Source organism: Oncorhynchus kisutch, linkage group LG24 (genome assembly GCF_002021735.2).
Source record: "Oncorhynchus kisutch isolate 150728-3 linkage group LG24, Okis_V2, whole genome shotgun sequence".
Lineage (NCBI taxonomy): Eukaryota > Metazoa > Chordata > Actinopteri > Salmoniformes > Salmonidae > Oncorhynchus > Oncorhynchus kisutch.
In genome coordinates this window covers 14,518,033-14,539,148 of record NC_034197.2, presented here as the reverse complement: position 1 = coordinate 14,539,148, position 21,116 = coordinate 14,518,033, and the positions used below count along the sequence as shown (strand labels likewise).

Here is a 21,116-nt window from a genome sequence, read left to right as displayed (position 1 = left end):
TCAAGGGTGGGGTCAGGCAATGCGTTCGTTCTCCTCACTACCTAATTGGTTATTCGCCTGATTACGGAACTAAGTACGAGTCCGTAATTGGCTGCTTTAGATAGCAGGCTCAATGTGATAGGGTTAGAAAGGCAACGCAGTTTTAAGGCAAACAAATCCCGCATTATTTCCACCCCGGGATAGCCTGATTCTTACCAGAGCGGACCGAGATAGATATCAGATTCATGAGCACGGAAGCGTACACCTTTGCCAGGCGCAAGCGGCTTGTAAAACGAGCGCGCTCGATCATTCATAAAGGCGTGTATCTTGTTATGTAGTTCCTCCCTATATCTGTTGGTTTCCTGGCTGTGGAAAGGGGTTGAACCAGAAGTGGAACATGGCGAGAATGGTAAACGAAAACGGGTGTGGACAAGATTTACAGAGCACAGAGCTAAATGGAGCCGGTCGAGGTACAGCGCGGTGGGGTCCCCAACACGCAGGGGCTCTGGAACTTGCGAATTTGTATTCGCCAGGTGAGGCAACAGCTCTCTCTTTTGTCAACGCCACTCAGGAATGTCGTAGCCTACTAACGTTACATTTCTACAATACTTACGCATATAGATCAGCCAATTATGCTTCAGGATTTTACTAATTAGGATCACGGGAAAGAAGTTAGGCATTTTAATATCAGTATTTTCAGTTCAGGTACAATTCCGGAATACAGAAATGACATTACAACTGTAACTATACTATAAAAGCCATACACGGAAGGCTCCACACGCACACTGGGAGGGGCTTGCTTGACCTTTCAAAACAATTTGCCCTAATTGCTAAGTGCGATGTCAGGAACGGACCAAAGCTCCGTCATAATAAATTCATGGTGCACACTTCAGTTTAACTACACAAAGTATTTAAAACAAAAAAATATGAATGAAAGCTAGCCTAATGTTTGAGGACAGATCACTGTACCAATTGAGCATTTCCTTCTTTGAGTCAGTTGAACTCTAAACACAACCTATTTGTATGTTACCTTTTGGACATGATGCTTTTGAAAGTTTTTTTTTTCTTCTTTTCTGCTTGACTCCCATTGAAAGACACTGAATGCATATAGGTGCTGCTGTGTCCAGAATGCTCCTCTGTCAGCCCTAATAGCACTACAACTGGTCAGGCTCCTCATTAGCTCTGGTCCATGGTGTTTATGTGCAGCTGATCCTCCGCTGTTGAGGCTAAGCTACACGTAAATGCCCTGGAACAGAGCTCTTTACTGGCACAGCATTGCTCTGGTGTAAGGAGACTAACTAACTTTGCAGGGTATTGCCTGGGGTGTTGAGCTATAAGGCTGCTTGGCCTTGAACTGTCTTTGAGCTGTAAGAATCAGCTCAGTGTTTCTGTCCCAGCTGCTTCGCAATGAAATGAGTAGCTACAACAGCAAAGCATGGAGTGTAAGAAAGCCTTTAAAGGGTATTGGTTAAGTGACCATTGGTTAAGTGACCATCCATTAACTCGCAGGTAGAGGTTACAAGTTATGTCATGAAAGAATGATGCTCGCTAACTGTTGAAGACCATTGGGTCGAAACGTTGCACAAAAAGCTGCAGGACCATTCAAGTGTATATAGCTTTTCCTTCATTCAGAGGTTATATCATTGGGCATAATATTGTCTAACTACTTTGAAGATCCACCCCTATGCCTTTTCTATGGTTTTACAGTTCTTTAATCATGGTATGTTAATTTGTCTCCACAGGAAAAAGATGTCAGGAATGGATTAGTGTTGTCCTCTGCTTCTCTCTCATGGCCTTCAACTTTTGTCACCTCCTTGTTAACTTCCACCTGGGTCATATGTGGTACATCCTTTTGGGCATTGGTAAGCACAGCTGAAGCACTGGTCATTAGAATAGGCTTACATCCCATGTTATGTTTCTCATTGATTTACACGATTATTTGCTTACATGTCCCCTCCATCTCTTCCCGCTCTCTCTCTCTCTCTCTCTCTCAGTGGCAGGAATACTGACTGCAGACTTTGCCTCGGGTCTAGTCCACTGGGGGGCTGACACCTGGGGATCTGTGGAGCTACCCATCGTTGGAAAAGTAGGAGATGCATTTGCTAACGTGACTGGATTTGACAAGATATTGTTCCCAAAATGTGTGTTGTCGAATTGTTGTCTTGACTTTCTGACTGTTTCTCCTGTTATTTTGAATCCACTTTCTGATATCTTGCCCCAGGCCTTTATCCGACCATTCAGGGAGCATCACATTGACCCTACAGCCATAACCCGCCATGACTTCATTGAGACAAATGGTGACAACTGCATGCTGACCCTGGTCCCATTAGCACACATGGCTTTCAATTTCCTCACCCTCTCGCCTGGTGAGCTACTGTCAAACATGGCACAATTATCATTCAACTGAGCCAATGCTCTGGCATCTGAAAACTTCCTTTTCTAGCCCTAAAATAGTCTTCTTTTGCTTTCCCGCTCTCTCTGTTTCTCTCTCTCGATCCACATATAGCGGAGCACTATCACAACTACCCCTGGCACTGCTATGTGATGGCACTGGCCATTTTCGTTACCCTAACCAACCAGATTCACAAGTGGTCGCACACATACTTCGGGCTGCCAGGCTGGGTGGTCTTTCTGCAGAACTGCCACATCATCCTGCCCCGCAAGCACCATCGCATCCATCACGTTTCCCCCCACGAGACATACTTCTGCATCACCACAGGTCAGTGCTTGTGGGTATGGGCTTTGTGTGTATCAGAATATGTCTGTCAGGATACGAGTAAGGGGGAAATATCATTAAACTAAATCGGCAGCCAACTATCTTTTCCCCTTTGGCTGCATTTATACAGCTCAATTCAGATTTTTTTTCTTTTTTTTCCCCACTAATTGAGTCTTTTGACAAATCACTTTTGACGACAGATCTTTTTCAGAGCTGATTTGATTGGTAAAAATACCAATTAGTGGAACAAATATCAGAATTGGGCTGCCTGTCTATGCAACTGGGAAATGAAATGGCATACCCAGAATCCAATATTTAACAATACTGCCTTGCAATCTGGAGGACAGCCTACACATTGCCTCAGTCATCCAAATGTGTTATCCTCGCCCTTGGCGATATCATGGATAGTAATGGTTTGAGGATGCTTTGTTTCTTTTCCTTGGATACAAAATATTACAAAACTATTGATACTTTATCTTTGTATGCATTCCAGTTTTTTTTTTTTGAGTGGCAGCCAACAGTTACAAGAAAATGATAACTGAATATATCTGAATTAATGAGTTTTGATGTTATACCTGTATCTGTAACCCTCTCTGGAAAAAAAACAAAATGGTTGGTCAAAAAGAAATTGTGCTGCCTGTCTAAATGCAGCCATAATGGTCTTATCTCCCCAGGCTGGCTGAACTATCCCCTGGAGAAGCTGGGGTTCTGGTCTAGGCTTGAGGATCTGATCCAGAGTGTGACTGGGGAGAAGCCCAGGTCTGATGATCTGAAATGGGCCCACAAAACCAAGTAACCATGCAGACTGGCTGCATCGCTACCTCAGGAGTATTCAGTCTCTTTCTCGCCTAACTCCAGCTATAATCAATAGGAGACACCAACATAAGGATCTGGTTTCAGAGATGCCATATAGCTTTAAACCTTGCACATTTTGTCTGGTTCTAACCATGGAGTGTTTTGTCAAGGGCCCAGGGGTGTTTTCTTAACCCACTGTGGAAATCTGAGTGGGAAGTGCTTTTTGAAATAACATTTTGAAAGCACTAATACATTGCAATACTTTCTCAACGCCTCATCTAGCTCTTTATTTCTGATCGTGTATGTCTAACTTGACTCAACCTTTCTTGAGGTGTAACACTAAAGCCATTGTCCCCAAAGGGACAGTCAAATATTTTTTTCATCCACTTTACAGACTGAAAATGCTAAAAAAAACGTACAACTTTAAATGAAAACTCAAAATATCCCAACCAGAAATACTTGAAGGAAACAGTGTGCTTTTTTTCAGCACTTAGTGTTTGTTATTCGTCACTGTTTGTTATTCGTCACAAAAAATCTGGTCATCTCTCACTGGGTAGCATGGACACAGTATTTTGTGTCAAGGACTGCCTATTACCTTAATTTCCTATTCATAGTTGATGCTGGTTAACAATAATTCGCCTACCTAAGATATTTTTGCTTAACCTTTATAGTGCAGTGCTGGCTTACATTTAGTCTACATCCAATCGACGTAACTGCTATGTTCGTCCAGACTTCTCAAACCGCCTTAACAATCACAGATGCAGTGATCTCCTGCCTTTCATTTCACTTCTCTATTGCAGAACCTATCATGTAATGCTTCTGTTCTTTTCAACCAGTGGTTTTCTGTCTTAAATTTGCAAGTATCCATACAGTCTTTCTCAAGTAATTTGCCAATCTTTTTTTTTTACACACCACACACCCTTTTTACATCCCAGAAGCATGGAAGTGGTGAAACACATTACCCTTCAGTGATATTGCCAATATATCTGCCGTCTAACAATGCCAAGCAGGCTGCAGTGATGGCCTAATACTTTGAGTGCAGTAGAAGAGTAATCAAAAGTGATGAATCATCATATTTAGCAAAATACCTGAAATGAAAGTGCTTTGTGTGTATGCTCTAGTAATCATGTTTGTAAATGAACTGTGCAGCAGATACCTATGCAGTCTGACTGGTGGTGAACCTGAACCTTGTGTCTTAACTATCTTAACCTAAAACAAATTGTCTGGTTGGCTATAAATGCTATTTATGTTCTTAAATTCCCTTAACATAGACATTCTTTCATTATAAAAGGCACACTATTACCTCTCTGCGTGTGATATTTATTGTCATTGTCACAGACCAAACCGTTGACGTACAAAATGAATGACTAAGGTAATTGTGTGGGAGTTCTTTCATAATGAATTCAACTCTGGGGCTTTTATTTCCAGCACCAAAAACCAGTGGTGGTGTGCGTGTTATTCTCCCATATAAAATTGGGAAATCATTTATATATTTGAAAATAGTTCAGCTTGGGAAGAATAAAGGCTGTACACAAGAACACTGGTCTCAAATTCCCTATTCAAAGGTGTGTGTGTGTGTGTGTGTCACACTGACTTATAATACTGTATACATGCATGCAGGTTGGCTTATGCAGGCAATATGTAGGATCACCAGCCTTCATCACTGTTTTCATGTAACTAATTAATCACTTGATAGTGGAATGAAATCAACCTGCTGTATGTGAGCACTTGAGTTTGTGAAGTTTCGCTATTGTTCAGTAATGTTTTTTTTTTTGGGGGGGGGGGTGAACCACCCAAATTGTCAATTAATTTTAAGTGCTAGGCTTACTGTAATGTGGCATTTGCATTCATAGTTATGAAGTTTTTTAAAGTGTCAAATTAAACTAGCTCCTGTTTTATTCAGATGTCAAAATTACTTTACTGAAAGTTAACAAAGGTCCTTATTCTTCTGACTCAGTTCCTATATTTCTCAATTGTAGGTCAGCAGAAAAATCCCTGCAGAGTTTGTTTTATTATAAGTAGGATATTGTAAAAGCTGGGAAAGTGATGACATTTTGTTTCACTACCACTGGTTCTATTGGGAGTGAATAATTTCAGTCAAACCCAACCAGGTTGATGTATGAATATCTTGTTATCATCCTTCGAATTAGTATATTGTTGGCCAGAAACATTCATAGATCAATCATGAAATAACATTCTGCTCAAATGTGTTGTTTTGGTGCATTTAATGGATATGGTCTTATGGGTCCTATTAAAAATAAATGGCTGCCATTATCCCCGTGGAAGCAGAAGTGGTGACGCAAACTATGCATCAATTCCATTGCTTATTACTGTTCTGCTTTGTCTAGGCTAGGTAATATTAAAGCAGGTGTGAGTTTACATATTAAGTACAATGTCATTTATACTTTTTTTACTAAGGATACTAGTAAGTATTTTATAGAAGTAGGGAGAGGATAATAGTAAATAAGCAGCTCAATCAATAATTATGACTACGGCTTCACTAGTTTAAATAATTCAGTTGAGGGGAAGAAGTTTGAATGGATAAACTGAATTGGCTTTTCATATTGTTGAAATTGTAACCTCTTATCAGTTGTCTTTCAGATCATGTTGCTATTGACCAATGCCAAACTTAACTTGATTGATGGATAATTAAAAAATGTGTCAGTTTATAATGTAGTATATGCAAGATTATCTGTCATCCTTTTGCCATTGCAGATTTGAAGTTACAGGGTATGATATGATGCATTAAGCCATGTGTTTAGTACAAACTATTGCTTAGATGTAAATGTGTGATTAAGTTATTTTAATGACCTAATTGCTTTAATACAATTTTTCAATTAATGGATTTAGTTAAAGCGCTTAAGTGTAACATTTGGTCTGTCTAAATGATACAAGAATAGAGATGTTGCCTAATGCACTTATTTTTCAAAAGAAAGATCAGTCATGTTATATAAATGGTTACTGTTGATTGTTCGGGTGTGTTTCTGACATGAGATTTGTAGTGCTCCTTGGACCTCAAAGGATGGCCTTAGCTTACCGGTACAATATTGTTGGCCTACTTATGACTTGCAACCGCACTATACTATACAATTGATTCTGCTCTTAAATAAACCTTAAGGATCTACCCCCTTTTTCTCTCTCCAATTTTCACCTAAAATGACATTCCCAATCTAACTACCTGTAGCTCAGGACCTGAAGCAAGGATATGCATATTCTTGATACCATTTGAAAGGAAACACTGAAGTTTGTGGAAATGTGAAATGAATGTAGGAGAATAACACAGATCTGGTAAAAGATAATACAAAGAAAAAAAATCTTGTTTTTTTTGTACCATCTTTGAAATGCAAGAGAAAGGCCATAATGTATTATTCCAGCCCAGGTGCAATTTAGATTTGTCACTAGATGGCAGCAGTGTATATTCAAAGTTTTAGACTGATCCAATGAACCAGTGCACATCTGTTCAAAATGTTGTATCAAGACTACCCAAATGTGCCTAATTGGTTTATTAATACATTTTCAAGTTCATAATTGGTCACTCTCCTCAAACAATAGCATGGTATTCTTTCACTGTAATAGCTACTGTAAATTGGACAGTGCAGTTTGATGAACAAGAATTTAAGCTTTCTGCCAATATCAGATATGTCTATGTCCTGGGAAATGTTTTTGTTACTTACAACCTCATGCTAATCGCATAAGCCTACATTAGCGTAACCATCCTGCGGGGGATCCACCGATCCTGTAGAGGTTTTAAATTATCCAAAATTCATGTAATCTTTTCTGATATGAATCCTGTGGATGTTAATAGAGTATGGTTGTGATGGAATTTTAGATATCAAACCATGCCTTGATGCCTTTTTGTTGTCTTCCATGTGGAAGACTTACTGTGTGTGTGTGTTCTATTTATAAAGAAACTAAACACCAATATATTACTTGGTTGTGTTCATTATTCCCATTATATCTAACAAAGACCTTCCATGAGCACAATTGCTATAGCACAGATTATTCATTATATTGACCAGATACTTAATTGGCCGCCACAGTGAACATTTTTTAAGGCATTTATTTAAGGCAGTAAAATCAGGTGGGAACATTCTAGCCGATGAGAGGGCAGATACGAGTGTGATAACAGGCACAATTCCAGTAGTTTTTTTTTCTCAAATTGCCGGGATGTCACGTGTCATTCTTATAGTGGTACATTTAACAACCGAAGCATTACAAAACTCATTAGATCAAATACGCCATTATATTTCTTTGTTAACCAAATTCTACTCTCATTAACCATGTTTCCAGACTCAGTTTTTATGCAAGTAAAGCCATATGGTATAACAAAAAAAAGCAGGACATCTGTGATGGAAACAGGAAGTTTTGGTACAATTTTATCAAACATTTGTTTGACATTGTGGGATATTTTTATAATCGCTAAAATCAATTATGCGAAAAATGGCGGAAACGGCTTTATACGCAAATATTGGTATAATAACCATATCAAAGTAAACTTGAGGTCGTGATGGCATGGTTTGTAGTCCTCCCACTACGACTCGGGAAACTATGCAGTTTATTAGGCTACAGATTAAGTTGTGAAAGTGCACGGTAGGAGCTTGATGCTCCTTTCCAATAAAATGTTGAGGGTCTTATTCTGGTGACATGATCGATGCTTCACTGCCGTTTGACAAATAAAAATATTCTAGCTCTTATGCATAATAATATCATGAGTTGTTGACTAAACTACCAGCAGAGCCTACCTGCGAGCTATTTATTTTTATTTCACCTTTATTTAACCAGAAAGGCCAGTTGAACAAGTTCTCATTTACAACTGCGACCTGGCCAAGATGGAGTAAAGCAGTGCGACACAAACACAGAGTTACACATTAAATTAACAAACGTACAGTCAACACCACAATAGAAAAATCTATATACAGTGAAACGTTGGCTAGAGCACATGTGCCAAGACCAGAGTAGGCACGTTTGCTTTGTAACGTAACATTTTTTTGTGACAAAACATTGAACATTCGATTTTTATTCAGTACATGAAAACGGTGTGCAATATGTCATCAAGCACTGCTTTTTATCCCCCCCAAAAATTGTTTGGTGGAAAAACATACCACTGTTGGGAAAATGCACATTTTCTTTATGACTATTATAGAATATTTGCATGAAAACCTGTTGCCAATTGGATGGAAACCAAGCTATTGACCTCCATAGAATACCACAGTATGAGTTATAATACCTATAAAACCTAGCAGTCCTAACAGGAAGTGGTTCCAATCATTTTTTCCCAGAGAGGATTTTTAGAAACACTTAAAATAAGGGCTGTGTTTTGTGTAGGCTTACAATTGCGTTTTGATAACCGTGTGAATCTCTCTATGACAAAGTCACATCAATATATTCACCTGTATTTACCCCCCAAAACATTTTTAAACGCCAATTAGCTGCTAATGTGGTTATCATAAAGAACTACAAATGCCATGATGATCTGGACGAGACTGCCGAATCCGGGCAAAGGTAAGGCTCTGTTAGCTAAATGTAGTAATTAATACGTTTTGGGGAAAAATTGTAAATTGACACGATACCTGTTAACAAAGGCGTCAGCTAGATATGACGTGCAGGGATTTGTAGTCTTGCATGATGTCTACTTTGATGCTAAATAGCATTTTCAAAACTGCAAGTAAATAGAGATTAATATATTGATAAGTCACATTAACCAGGTAAATCTATTTTGGACATCAAAACGTCACACCAGGATAAGCCTACATGAAACACAGCCCTTATTTGAAGTATTTCTAAAATTCCATGTCGAAAAAAGCTATGGTAGAAAAACTTTGGAAAAAAAACGATTGGAACCATTTCCTTGATTGACCTCTAGGTTTTATAGTATTATGATACCTCCACAGAAACTCCTTGCTTGGTGAGCGAAAAAACGCTACCTGCTGGAAAATACAGTTATCGCTCTCACTTCCTCTTCCTCTCTGCTATTAGCTTTTATTTATTTTATTTTTTAAATATGCCATTGTCAAATGAACTGCCATTGTCTGTAAATATATATATATTTTTAAACGCCTCTTTCGTTGCGTTATTATTGGGGGGTGGGTAAATCTCGAGCAAGCGCGTTCCCATCTCTCCGCTCCCCTTTAACCAACCATGGTTACGTGTGCGCTCCCGCTACTAAGCGACAAGATGGCGGTCGCCGCCGGATCAGGTAAATTATTCAGATAAATAAACGACTACCACATTACCTATTCCATGTAACAGTCAATAAACGTTTGTTTATGAAGTGTACAAGCGTTCCATGTTGCAATATATCTTACATAAATGCTCAAGTACGGCTTCTTTTTTCAAAATATTGCTATACATAGCTAATAGTTAGCAAGCTAGCACCTGGTATCTGCCAGCTGACAAGGTTTTTTTGTCTTGTAATTTCCATTGCTATAGTGAATTGAAGCTAACAGGACATGTCAAATTCCTTTGGAACCTATCCATGCATAGTTACCCATACATTTAACGCTAAATCTAACTCATTAGCATGGCAAAATAACTCGCCAACCTGTGTCGACTGATCAATTGCCGCGTCATTCACCAGGCGTTGTTTTTAGCCTGTAACTAGCTAACGTTTGCGAACCACTCTAGCTCGTGTCACAAACTAGCTAGCTGCTCACATTAGCTTCCACATCCAGAACGTCATTAGTTAGAAAGCTACAAGCTAGCTCATTATTCGCTAGTCGTAGGAGTAGGTCGAACTGGCTGAGTTGTCTTGAGGTAGTTGGCTAACTATATATGAACGGTTTCAGCACACGTTAGCCTGAACGACACGATTTGTCAGTGATTTCGTGGGGTAACTTAAGCTAACTTGTCAGTCACATTGACTTGTAGTAGTTAGCTATCTTAAGTTATGTTGGAAATATGGCAATATTACATTATGTAGAAAATAGGCTTTCTAGTTAACTATGATGACATCAATCCGCTAGCAAACGTTAGCTCGCTCATCAGAATTTAGGCCAGTCCTGTTTTGGCCTATGAACTGAAATGGCTAGCAAACGTTAGTAAGAATTATCTACCCACACATTTCTTCGGATTGCTTTACAGGCCAGTGACGTTACAAATTGAATTAGTTAGCTCTATATATACGCCTAGGTCAAAATCAATTAAGAACCCAAAATAGTCAGGGGTTTTATTGTACTAACTTTGGTTGGGTAGGGATAGTGGGGTAATTGATGCAGAGTGGTCTCTATAAATGTTACACGTATCTGATTAGCGTAATTATACACTAACTATCCGTTTTTATTACCAAAAACAATATAAGCATAAATGCTGTAATTTGTCAAATGGAAATTAAATGCCACACTACCAGATAGCAATGACTAGGAATTTAGCAGAACATTTCTAGAACCTCCGTGTCAATGGGTCTACCCACTAAATCTGCCCTGATTTATTGCTCACCTCTGCACCCAATAATATAACAATGTCTAAACTTAGTGGATACAGTTCAGCAAGGAGCCACGAGTAACCCATTAATCAATCCCATTGATGTACTGTTTCCCCTGTGGTATACTCTAGTGATGGAAACAGGCTTTCTGAAGTCTTTGTGGCTTTCACCAAATTGTGTTGAAAATGTTAATTCCTCTGAGCTTTTAACACAATGCGCATTAGTGACAGCTGCTGGTCAGTAATGAAAATCAGCGTTTGATGTTTTATATATACGTTTTCCACTATTCATCAAATCTTCATGTGCAGCGGTTAGTTGTGAGTCTTCATAGCCTACACTGAGTTACCATTGCAGGTTCGCACCTTTATCATGCTTCCAATTTTTAGCTGTGAATCCCCCCTTTGCTATCAAATGTAATTTTGGTCATTATTTAGGATGCTTAAGATCGGGAGTTGAAACTGAAATTATTTCCCCATGGAACTTTTTGCAGAGTGGCACCAGAATTCAATGAAAACACATCTTTTTGTAGTTAATAAAGCCAATGTGAAATGTGATAACTATAGTATCTTTAATTAGCATTGAAAAGGATAATCCATTCCAACTTCTAATTCAAAATCTCTCCCTTAATTCTGAATCACTAAGGGTGTGTCGATCTCGTCATACTCATTCTTAAACGTGTCCGTTTCTTCATACTTGATTTACTCGTGATTGGAAAACCCGGAAGTGCGCTTTAAATGCCGGTAGAGCCCATACCTTAAGTGTGCATTACTGTGCTATCACTCAGAGCACCTCGTTATCTTCCTTCATTCACACACCGGCCAAACCTGGACGACGCCGGGCCAATTGTGTGCCCCCATATGGAACTCCCAATCATGGCCGGTTGTGATACAGCCTGGATTCGTGTCTGTAGTGACGGCTCTAGCACTGAGAGTGGCTGCAGTGGCTTAGAACGCTGTGCCACTCGGGAGCCCAAGGCAGTGCCAGCGGCATTCAAACGTTGTAGTCAGTTGGAACTTGAGGTGACGAAGAATGTTTTAGGCCTTCCAAAGTTACTCCTAGAATTGAACAATTATAATGCTTATCTGTATATAAAATATTCTGATAGAAAATTAAAGAATTAGCCTCCTTCTGTACGCCTTTATAAGAAATGCATGTCGGTGTCATAGAATGCCACCGGCATATCGCTCTCTATGTGGCTAGGCCTAAGCATCTCTAACTTTTTAATATATTTTTTATTTTAAAGTCTTACAGTAAACGCTTAAGCCTATACATTCGATGCCCTGATGCATTTAGTGCTCAAATCTCTGACAGCTGAACCGCGAGGTGGACCATTTAAGGAAAGTCAAAAATACATTGGCTACAAAATGTTGAAACAATGTTGTTTCAAACAAAAAATGTTGTTTTTGTCATTTGTTAAAGGACACTTTCTTGTCTGCATCGAAGTATCAGTCCTTGTACCTAGCATCGCGCATGTTGGCGACACATTAGAGGCTCAGAGAGAATGCCACCGAATCGCCTGTTCACAACCTCTAGTAGAGTACCTTTGCAAGTTTTAACCCCACGGTCTGTGTCCCCAGTTATGTTGAGCGGGTGTTTCAATGCCATGACAGAGGGTATCACGTCTTCTGCAGACGCAGTTGATTAGATTATTTCTCGAGTCAGTTGTTTGAATCGAGCTAGGAGTGTGTTTGTTTCAAACATGTTCTCAAATGCCATTGATATTGCAGCACATTCTTGAGCATGAAATTTAGCTTTCCTCAGTACGATATCCTCATCGACCCACTGTGCTGTCAGACTCAGCATGCTCATGGGACGGACATCGCTGGTCCAAATGTCAATCGGGAAGCTAATAGCAGTGACGCCCATAGCAAGTAGCTCATGGATGTGCGTTTCAACAATACTGTGTAACTCCGGGTAGGGTAACATCTGAAAATAGTGCCTACTTGGTAGTGTGTACCGGGGCTCAAGGGCCAACATCGTCCACAACAGGTAACGGTTGATTGTTAAGGGCAATGAATTCCAGGCAATGAATTCCATTTTCTTTGCGTTTTAATGGATTTCGCCTGAGTTGTTTCTCTGAAATGTTCTTATTCTTTCAAATGACTACTCGACTTGAACTTGTTTAGTTGTTGTACTCCCAGTTTCTTTTCTGCTTTTGTTCTAAGTAGTCACTGAACGTCTGGGGGTGATGCACTTTCAAATGAGTAATTAGGTTTGTGGTATTGAAAGATTTCACTTTCTCCCCTCTATCTTCCATTGGAACCTCAAAATAGATCCACACAGCAGACATTGTGAGCTAGGTTAGGAATTCTGTGTTGAAAGTGTAGCGCTGTATTTTTCGTGGCATCGGTACGTCATCTACCTACGTTATATAGGTATGCACGCCAGCTTTGACATCGGCGTTGAACTTGACATCGGCGTTGAACTTGACATCGGGCCGATGTTGCCATTTTTAGCTAATATCGTCTGATTCTGATATACTTACCGATTTTTATATTGTATGTCCCTAGTTATTAACCAGTTCCCATGCTTTTAAATTAACTGTTATTTTCCTGGACAGTATATATCACTTTTGTTCGCGGTTCAGATTTGGTCTTCAAAAGATGTAATTATTTTCTGGTTTTCAGTTCTGTTCCCTGAACCAGTTCCAACCCCTGCTTAAGACAGAAGCTTATACTTTACTCAATACAACTAATTGTTTAAACAGAAATGTGCAGGATGTGTGGTCACATAAAAAGATCCACAGAATAATATGCCTCCACCGGGTTTCAACCCCATTCCCTGTCATCTGAATGTTCTGGACCCCGACTTCACCTGCTGAACTACTGTTCAGGTGATGCTACATGGAAAAAGTCCTAACATTGTAAGTACAGTGTCCCATAGTGGTCGGTGTTTGAAAGCAGCTTTAAATGCGTGGGATGTCACAGTTTGCAACACAAGGTTTGAAAAACCATGTGATCAAACAAAGTGAAGGACGTCATTGATCACGTCATAATGTTACTTTGGAACGAGCATCGGTACGTTGTCGGATCAGTCATGCTTTGAAAACCGCATTGGAGTGCCGGTATCAATCATTCCATCACTACTATATTCATAACTTGTCTAATGCTAAATTCTCACCAACTAACTTCTGTAGGCCTATCTAGAGGTTTATGGACAGCTGTTGAGTGTATTTCAGATGTTTATGAACAACCGCTGTTCTCTGCAGCTGCTTAAAGGGACTTGACTAGTAGGAAGCAGAATCTGGATAGCAGCCTCATTTTGGCTACTACCAGACTATTGGTTAATGGACCAGGTACAGGTGTGACTGACAGATGACGTGACCAATGTCAGTGGCAACTAGGCACAGGTGAACTGTTTTGGTACAGCTTGAGGTGGTCTGACCCACTCGACCTGTTTTGCAGTCAAAGTTAGCCTATCGCTCATCTTGTATGGCTTGCAATCAACAAAAAACAGACAACCTGGCAAGTGCTGCAATAACCGTTCAAAGGGCACTATAGAAGAATCGAAAAGCTTGCCTTGGTGGGTAACTGACAAATGCATTGAGTATACAAAACATTAAGAACACCATAGACTGACCAGGTGAATCCAGGTGGAAGCTATAATCTTTTATTGATGAAGGGGAGAAGACCGGTTAAAGAAGGATTAAAAATATTAAGCCTTGAGATAATTGAGACACGGATTGTGGTATGTGTGCCATTGACGGTGAATGGCAAGTCAAAATGTTTCAGAGCTTTTGAACGGGTATGGTAGTAGGTGCCAGGCTCACCGATTTGTGTCAAGAATTGCAACGCTGCTGGGTTTCCCGTTTGTACAAGAATGGTCCACCACCCAAAAGACATCCAGCCAACTTGACGCAACTGTGGGAAGCATTGGCGTCAACATGGGCAAACATACCTGTTTTAATGCTTTCGACAGTTTGTAGAGTCCATGCCCCAAAGAATTGAGGCGGTTCTGAGAAAAAAGTGGCGGGGTGCAAATATTAGGAAGGTGTACCTAATGTTTGGTATTTTCAGTGTTTTTTTTACCATAACGGGATGTGTACTGGTTTGGTTTTGTCTTGTATTTCAATCATTTCTGTTTTCTGTGCTTGTCTCTCACACTAACAGGCGTTAAGGTTCCTCGTAACTTCCGGCTGCTTGAAGAGCTGGAAGAAGGTCAGAAAGGTGTGGGGGATGGGACAGTGAGCTGGGGATTGGAAGATGATGAGGACATGACCTTAACAAGATGGAGAGGGATGATCATTGGCCCTCCTAGGGTGAGTAGGCTACTCTGATCCACAGACATCCACCAAGTTTGGTTCCCTGGCCTTGTTCAGAAACGACCCCTAGTGCTGACCACACTAGGCACTTGTGGCAACCTGAGAGGTTATGACAGATGTAAGCAATATGGAAAAAAATCCACCTAGAATATCAAATCAAATCAAATTTATTTATATAGCCCTTCGTACATCAGCTGATATCTCAAAGTGCTGTACAGAAACCCAGCCTAAAACCCCAAACAGCAAGCAATGCAGGTGTAGAAGCACGGTGGCTAGGAAAAACTCCCTAGAAAGGCCAATACCTAGGAAGAAACCTAGAGAGGAACCAGGCTATGTGGGGTGGCCAGTCCTCTTCTGGCTGTGCCGGGTGGAGATTATAACAGAACATGGCCAAGATGTTCAAATGTTCATAAATGACCAGCATGGTCGAATAATAATAATAAGGCAGAACAGTTGAAACTGGAGCAGCAGCACAGTCAGGTGGAAGTTGAAACTGGAGCAGCAGCGTGGACTGGGGACAGCAAGGAGTCGTCATGTCAGGTAGTCCTGGGGCATGGTCCTAGGGCTCAGGTCAGTTGAAACTGGAACAGCAGCATGGCCAGGTGGACTGGGGACAGCAAGGAGTCATCATGTCAGGTAGTCCTGGGGCATGGTCCTAGGGCTCAGGTCCTCCGAGAGAGAGAAAGAAAGAGAGGAGAGAATTAGAGAAAGCACACTTAGATTCACACAGGACACCGAATAGGACAGGAGAAGTACTCCAGATATAACAAACTGACCCCAGCCCCCCGACACATAAACTACTGCAGCATAAATACTGGAGGCAAAGAACAAGGGAGTTATAACCATAATGCTAAATCTATCCAAACCTCTGTTCTTCACAAGCTTCTAGGGAGTAGGGACTAGAGTTTGTTCCTGGATGAGGCCACTGTTTTCTATGTAGATGTTCTGTATAACCTGCTATGAGGAACCTTTGTCTGGCCTGCCATTCTCACTGATGTCTTTTGTATGTCATTTTTCAGACAATCTATGAAAATAGGATGTACAGTCTGAAGGTTGAATGTGGTCCCAGATATCCAGAGGCACCACCGTTTGTCAGATTTGTGACTAAGATCAACTTGAATGGTGTGCACAACTCCAATGGCGTGGTAAGTAAACCTGTTTGGGTGGCCTTTTTTGCGGTTTCATAAAATGCTGTAAATCCTGCAAAATATTTCAATTTGGGAAGGAGGATATTAGAAAATATCTCCTTTGTGTTGTAGATATTTTTTGATGTATGTTTGAAGATTTGGTTATGTTAATTGAAGTGAATGACTGATTTAAATTGCCCCTGGCTGCTATAATAAGATGGAGTTTAGTGCAGGGCTAACATGCAGTTGGGTGACTGGTACACAACACACACACGTACACATGGGTTTTGTTGTAGATATGTGGTAGTAGAGTAGTGGCCTGAGGGCACACACTTAATGTGTTGTGAAATGTAATGTTTTTAATTATATCTGCCTCACTTTTCCTAGGGTCCAGCATAATTAACTGCTGCCTTGGCAGCTGCTAATGGGGATCCATAATAAATACAAATGCCTACTAAGTTTAGGTCACATTACAGACAGGAAATGTCACATGCAATAAGAGTCCATTGCCATTTCAGACGGCAGTACTTTGCTTGAACATACTAATTATAGTTATACATGATCATATATAATGTAGCTTCTGCAGGATAGGCTATTCCAGAGGTTGCATTAAAGTAGACTTACAGAGCCTTTGGGAAAGTATTCAGACCCCTTGACTTTTTCCACATTTTAAGTTACAGCCTTACTCTATAATGTATTAAATCGTTTTTTCCCATTATCAACCTAGAAACAGTAACCCATAATGACAAAGCAAAAACAGGTTTTTAGAAATGTTTGCTAATTTATAAACTCAGCAAAAAAAGAAACGTCCTCACTGTCAACTGCGTTTATTTTCAGCAGACTTAACATGTATAAGTATTTGTACGAACATGAGATTCAACAACTGAGATGTAAACTGAACAAGTTCCACATACATGTGACTAACAGAAATGGAAAATGTGTCCCTGAACAAAGGGTGGTCAAAATCAAAAGTAAGTCAGTATCTGGTGTGGCCACCAGCTGCATTAAGTATTGCAATGCATTAGAGGTCTACCGATTATGATTTTTCAATGCCGATACCGATTATTGGAGGACCAAAAAAAGCAGAAACCGATTAATCTGCCAATTAAAAAAAATATATATATATATATATTTCTTTTTTTTTTTATGACAACTACAACAAAACTGAATGAACACTTTGATTTTAACTTAATAAAATATATTTAGTCTCAAATAAATAATGAAACATGTTCAATTTGGTTTAAATAATGCAAAAACACGGTGGAGAAGAAAGTAAAGGTGCAATATGTGCCATGTAAAAAAGCTAACGTTTAAGTTCCTTGCTCAGAACATGAGAACATATGAAAGCTGGTAGTTCCTTTTTAACGTGAGTCTTCAATATTCTCCAGTTAAGACGTTTTAGATTTGTAGTTATTATAGGAATTATGACGCGTCAACTATTTCTCTCTATACCATTTGCATTTCATATACCTTTGACTATTGGTTGTTCTTATAGGCGCATTAGTATTGCCAGCCTAATCTCGGGAGTTGATAGGCTTGAAGTCATAAACAGTTCTGTGCTTCAATTGCGAAGAGCTGCTGGCAAATGCAGGAAAGTGCTGTTTGAATGAATGCTTACGAGCCTGTTGCTGCCTACCACCGCTCAGTCAGACTGCTCTATCAAATCATAGACTTAATTATAATATAATAAACACACAGAAATACGAGCCTTGGGTCATTAATATGGTCAAATCCAGAAACTATCATTTAGAAAACAAGACGTTTATTCTTTCAGTGAAATACGGAACCGTTCTGTATTTTATTGAATGGGTGGCATCCATAAGTCTAAATATTACTGTTACATTGCACAACCTTCAATGTTATGTCATAATTTTGTTAAATTCTGGCAAATTAATTTAGAAGAACTGGTCTTGAGCCAGGCGGCCCAAACTGCTGCATATATACCCTGACTCTGCTTGCATAGAACGCAAGAGAAGTGACACAATTTCCCTAGTTAATACTGCCTGCTAGCATGAATTTCTTAACTAAATATGCAGGTTTAAAAAAATATATATACTTGTGTATTGGTGCAAAGTCAGTGCTTTTTTTTCGAATGCGTTTGTTAAATCACCCGTTTGTCGAAGTAGGCTGTGATTCAATGATAAATTAACAGGCACCGCATTGATTATTTAGAATGCAGGACAAGCTTGCACAGCTATTCGATCAAGTTCAGGCTCTGACTGGGCCAAGTACGAGCTCTGGCTTCCGGACATTTAGAGACTTGTCCCGAAGCCACTCCTGCATTGTCTTGGCTGTGTGCTTAGGGTCATTGTCCTGTTGGAAGGTGAACTTTAACCCGCTCCAGAGCAGACTGGGGCTTTCATCAAAGATCTCTCTGTACTTTGCTCCTTTCATATTTCCCTCAATCCTGACCTGTCTCCCAGTCCCTGCCGCTGAAAAACATCCCCACAGCATGATACTGCCACCACTATGCTTCACCCTAGGGAAGGTTTTCATCCAGGCGTGATGCTTGGCATTCAGGCCAAAGAGTTGAATCTTGGTTTCATCAGAACAGAGAATCATGGTCTGAACTCCAAGCGGACTGTAATGTGGCTTCCATCTGGCCACTCTACCATAAAGGCCTGATTGATGGAGTGCTGCAGAGATGTCTGTTCTTCTAGAAGGTTCTCCCATCTCCACAGAGGAGCTCGGTCAGTGACCATCGGGTTCTTGGTCACCTTCCTGATCCATGGCCCTTGTCCCCTGATTGCTCAGTCTTGGTGCTTCCAAACTTCCATTTAAGAATGATGGAGGCCACTGTTCTTGGACCTTCAATGCTGCAGACATTTTTTTTTTTTTTTACCCTTCCCCAGAACTGTGCCTCGACACAATCCTGTCTCGGAGCTCTACGGACAATTATTTCGACCTCATGGCTTAGTTTTTGCTCTGACATGCATTGTCAAGTGGGACGTTATATAGACCGATGTGTGCCTTTCCAAATAATGTCCAATCAATTGAATTTACCGCAGGTAGACTCCAATAATCAAGTTGTAAGAACATCTCAAGGATGATCAATGGAAAGAATGCACTTAAGCTCAACCTCGAGTCTCATAGCAAAGGTTCGGTATACTTATGTAAATAAGGTAGTTCTGTTTTTTATTTAGTATACATTGGCAAAAATGTCATGCTGGTTTCGTTTTAAAGTTATGGTGTATTGTGTGTAGATTGATGAGGGAAAATAAACTACTGAATACATTTTAGAATAAGCCTGTAACGTAACAAAATGTGGGAACAGTCAAGGGGTCTGAATACTTTCCGAAAGGCACTGTGTCTGCATTTTACACCCATTTAAAAACAACTTTTTCTGGCAGGTTATGTGAGTGTGATGGATGTGAGTGTGATTGAGGCGTGACAATGTTTCTCTCTCCTTGTTCCCTGTCCTGCAGGTTGACACACGAGCAGTGTCTGCACTGGCCAAGTGGCAGAACTCATACAGCATCCGTGTGGTCCTGCAGGAGCTCAGACGACTCATGATGTGCAAGGAGAACATGAAGCTCCCCCAGCCACCAGAGGGCCAGATCTACACCAACTGAACCCATGTTACTACTCTCCTCCTTTTCCCCCTCTTTTGTTTTCAGTCATCCTTTCACCCCATCTACCACCTCCCTCCTTTTTTCATTCAGGTGCCTGCCAACACTCAAGCGTACATACATACATACACATACAGATATAGGGACCTACATGTATGCACGTGTACATAAACACATAGACATAGGAACATACATGTGTGCGAACGCATATGCTGACACACACAAACATGCAATCACTTCTGTATGCGCCATTCCTAGGCCCTGGCCCCTCCCCTCTTCCATCACTGGAGCTCTGGTTGGCCTAAAGAAGAGGAGGCAGGCGGAGTCATCGGTCCACACCAGACCTGATCATTCGAATACTGTACATCTTAATCTTTTTTTATTATTATTTGTTATAAATGCAGATTGTACAATAACATAAATAATCTCGAGTGTACATTTTGTGTGCTGCCTTTTTGTAATAGAGAAAGAACCCCAGCCTGTCAACAGTGTCCTTGTTTATAATTATAATCCACCAATTATGCGAGTATTTGTGGATGTTGTTCAGTGCAATATGTAAATGAGACATTTTCTTATCAGGTTCTAAACATAAAGATCAACCAGTCAATTACCTTACCTCCCCATTGATTTAGAGAGCTTGACCCAACATATATGTGAAAATATTTAGTGTTTTTCTGGGCTTTGTGCATGTTTGTATATAGTATAGCAATCTATTTGCCATATCCACTGGAAATGCATGTGACTGCAGCAGCTTATGGCAAGATGCCTGAAGTAGTAAGGCCTTCATGCTGTCACTTTGGTCAACACTTGCGTGGCCATGACAGAAGCAACCACTGATATTTCGCCTCCCATATCCAGTAATGTTTTAGTTCATAAGTGTAATTGAGTGTATAAACTCAATACAATAAAATGTGCCATTTTGATAGGGTTCACACAGCAGAGAACTTGAGTTAGCTACCTCTTTCGGTCGTTAGTTATAGGAGAGTAGAATTGACCGTTTTCTTCCCCCCCATAAATCTTGCATCATGCCTTCACACTTGTGTATAGTGTCCAGAGTCCTATGGTTCTAACCCCCTGCAGCCATTTCCCATGTTTGTCTTAGCTTACTAGAGTCATTGGGTGTAAGGTCATTCATACCCTGTTAGTATGGGTTATGAAACTACAGTGATTGTACTTTTACACTATCTTTGTCTGTACATGATCTTATGTATAGTGTTTACGTCTTCCCTTTGAGTGAGCTTACCTAACA

The 21,116-nt window shown here is 40.2% G+C and overlaps 2 protein-coding genes across 4 annotated transcripts; both read left to right on the top strand.

Annotated features, from left to right (window-relative positions):
* The first annotated feature begins 176 nt into the window (after positions 1-176).
* Positions 177-5,798, top strand: peds1 (plasmanylethanolamine desaturase 1). 2 transcript variants are annotated; one of them, XM_020459686.2, is made up of 6 exons: positions 177-512; positions 1,722-1,841; positions 1,974-2,065; positions 2,201-2,345; positions 2,486-2,698; positions 3,370-5,798. In XM_020459686.2, the coding sequence occupies exons 1-6, from the start codon at positions 377-379 to the stop codon at positions 3,489-3,491; spliced, it is 828 nt and encodes a 275-aa protein (XP_020315275.1). In that variant the 5' UTR covers positions 177-376; the 3' UTR covers positions 3,492-5,798. The 2 variants fall into 2 exon arrangements, with proteins under 2 accessions (XP_020315275.1, XP_031659694.1); XM_031803834.1 differs by having other exon boundaries at positions 183-512; positions 1,974-2,345.
* Positions 5,799-8,752: 2,954 nt separating this feature from the next.
* LOC116352686 (ubiquitin-conjugating enzyme E2 variant 1) lies at positions 8,753-20,446 on the top strand. 2 transcript variants are annotated; one of them, XM_031803835.1, is made up of 4 exons: positions 8,753-8,992; positions 15,020-15,168; positions 16,191-16,316; positions 19,724-20,446. In XM_031803835.1, the coding sequence occupies exons 1-4, from the start codon at positions 8,956-8,958 to the stop codon at positions 19,868-19,870; spliced, it is 459 nt and encodes a 152-aa protein (XP_031659695.1). In that variant the 5' UTR covers positions 8,753-8,955; the 3' UTR covers positions 19,871-20,446. The 2 variants fall into 2 exon arrangements, with proteins under 2 accessions (XP_031659695.1, XP_020315277.1); XM_020459688.2 differs by having other exon boundaries at positions 8,787-9,686.
* Positions 20,447-21,116: the final 670 nt, after the last annotated feature.

What these genes read in the sequence shown, in the direction of transcription:
- peds1 (XM_031803834.1), top strand. Translation starts at nt 377, where the DNA reads ATGGCGAGAATGGTAAACGAAAACGGGTGTGGACAAGATTTACAGAGC. An exon ending in TGCGAATTTGTATTCGCCAG is followed by an intron (nt 513 to 1,721) that starts GTGAGGCAACAG and finishes TTGTCTCCACAG; the next exon opens with GAAAAAGATGTCAGGAATGG. An exon ending in TTTCCTCACCCTCTCGCCTG is followed by an intron (nt 2,346 to 2,485) that starts GTGAGCTACTGT and finishes ATCCACATATAG; the next exon opens with CGGAGCACTATCACAACTAC.
- LOC116352686 (XM_020459688.2), top strand. Translation starts at nt 9,629, where the DNA reads ATGGTTACGTGTGCGCTCCCGCTACTAAGCGACAAGATGGCGGTCGCC. An exon ending in GGCGGTCGCCGCCGGATCAG is followed by an intron (nt 9,687 to 15,019) that starts GTAAATTATTCA and finishes TCACACTAACAG; the next exon opens with GCGTTAAGGTTCCTCGTAAC. An exon ending in TGATCATTGGCCCTCCTAGG is followed by an intron (nt 15,169 to 16,190) that starts GTGAGTAGGCTA and finishes GTCATTTTTCAG; the next exon opens with ACAATCTATGAAAATAGGAT.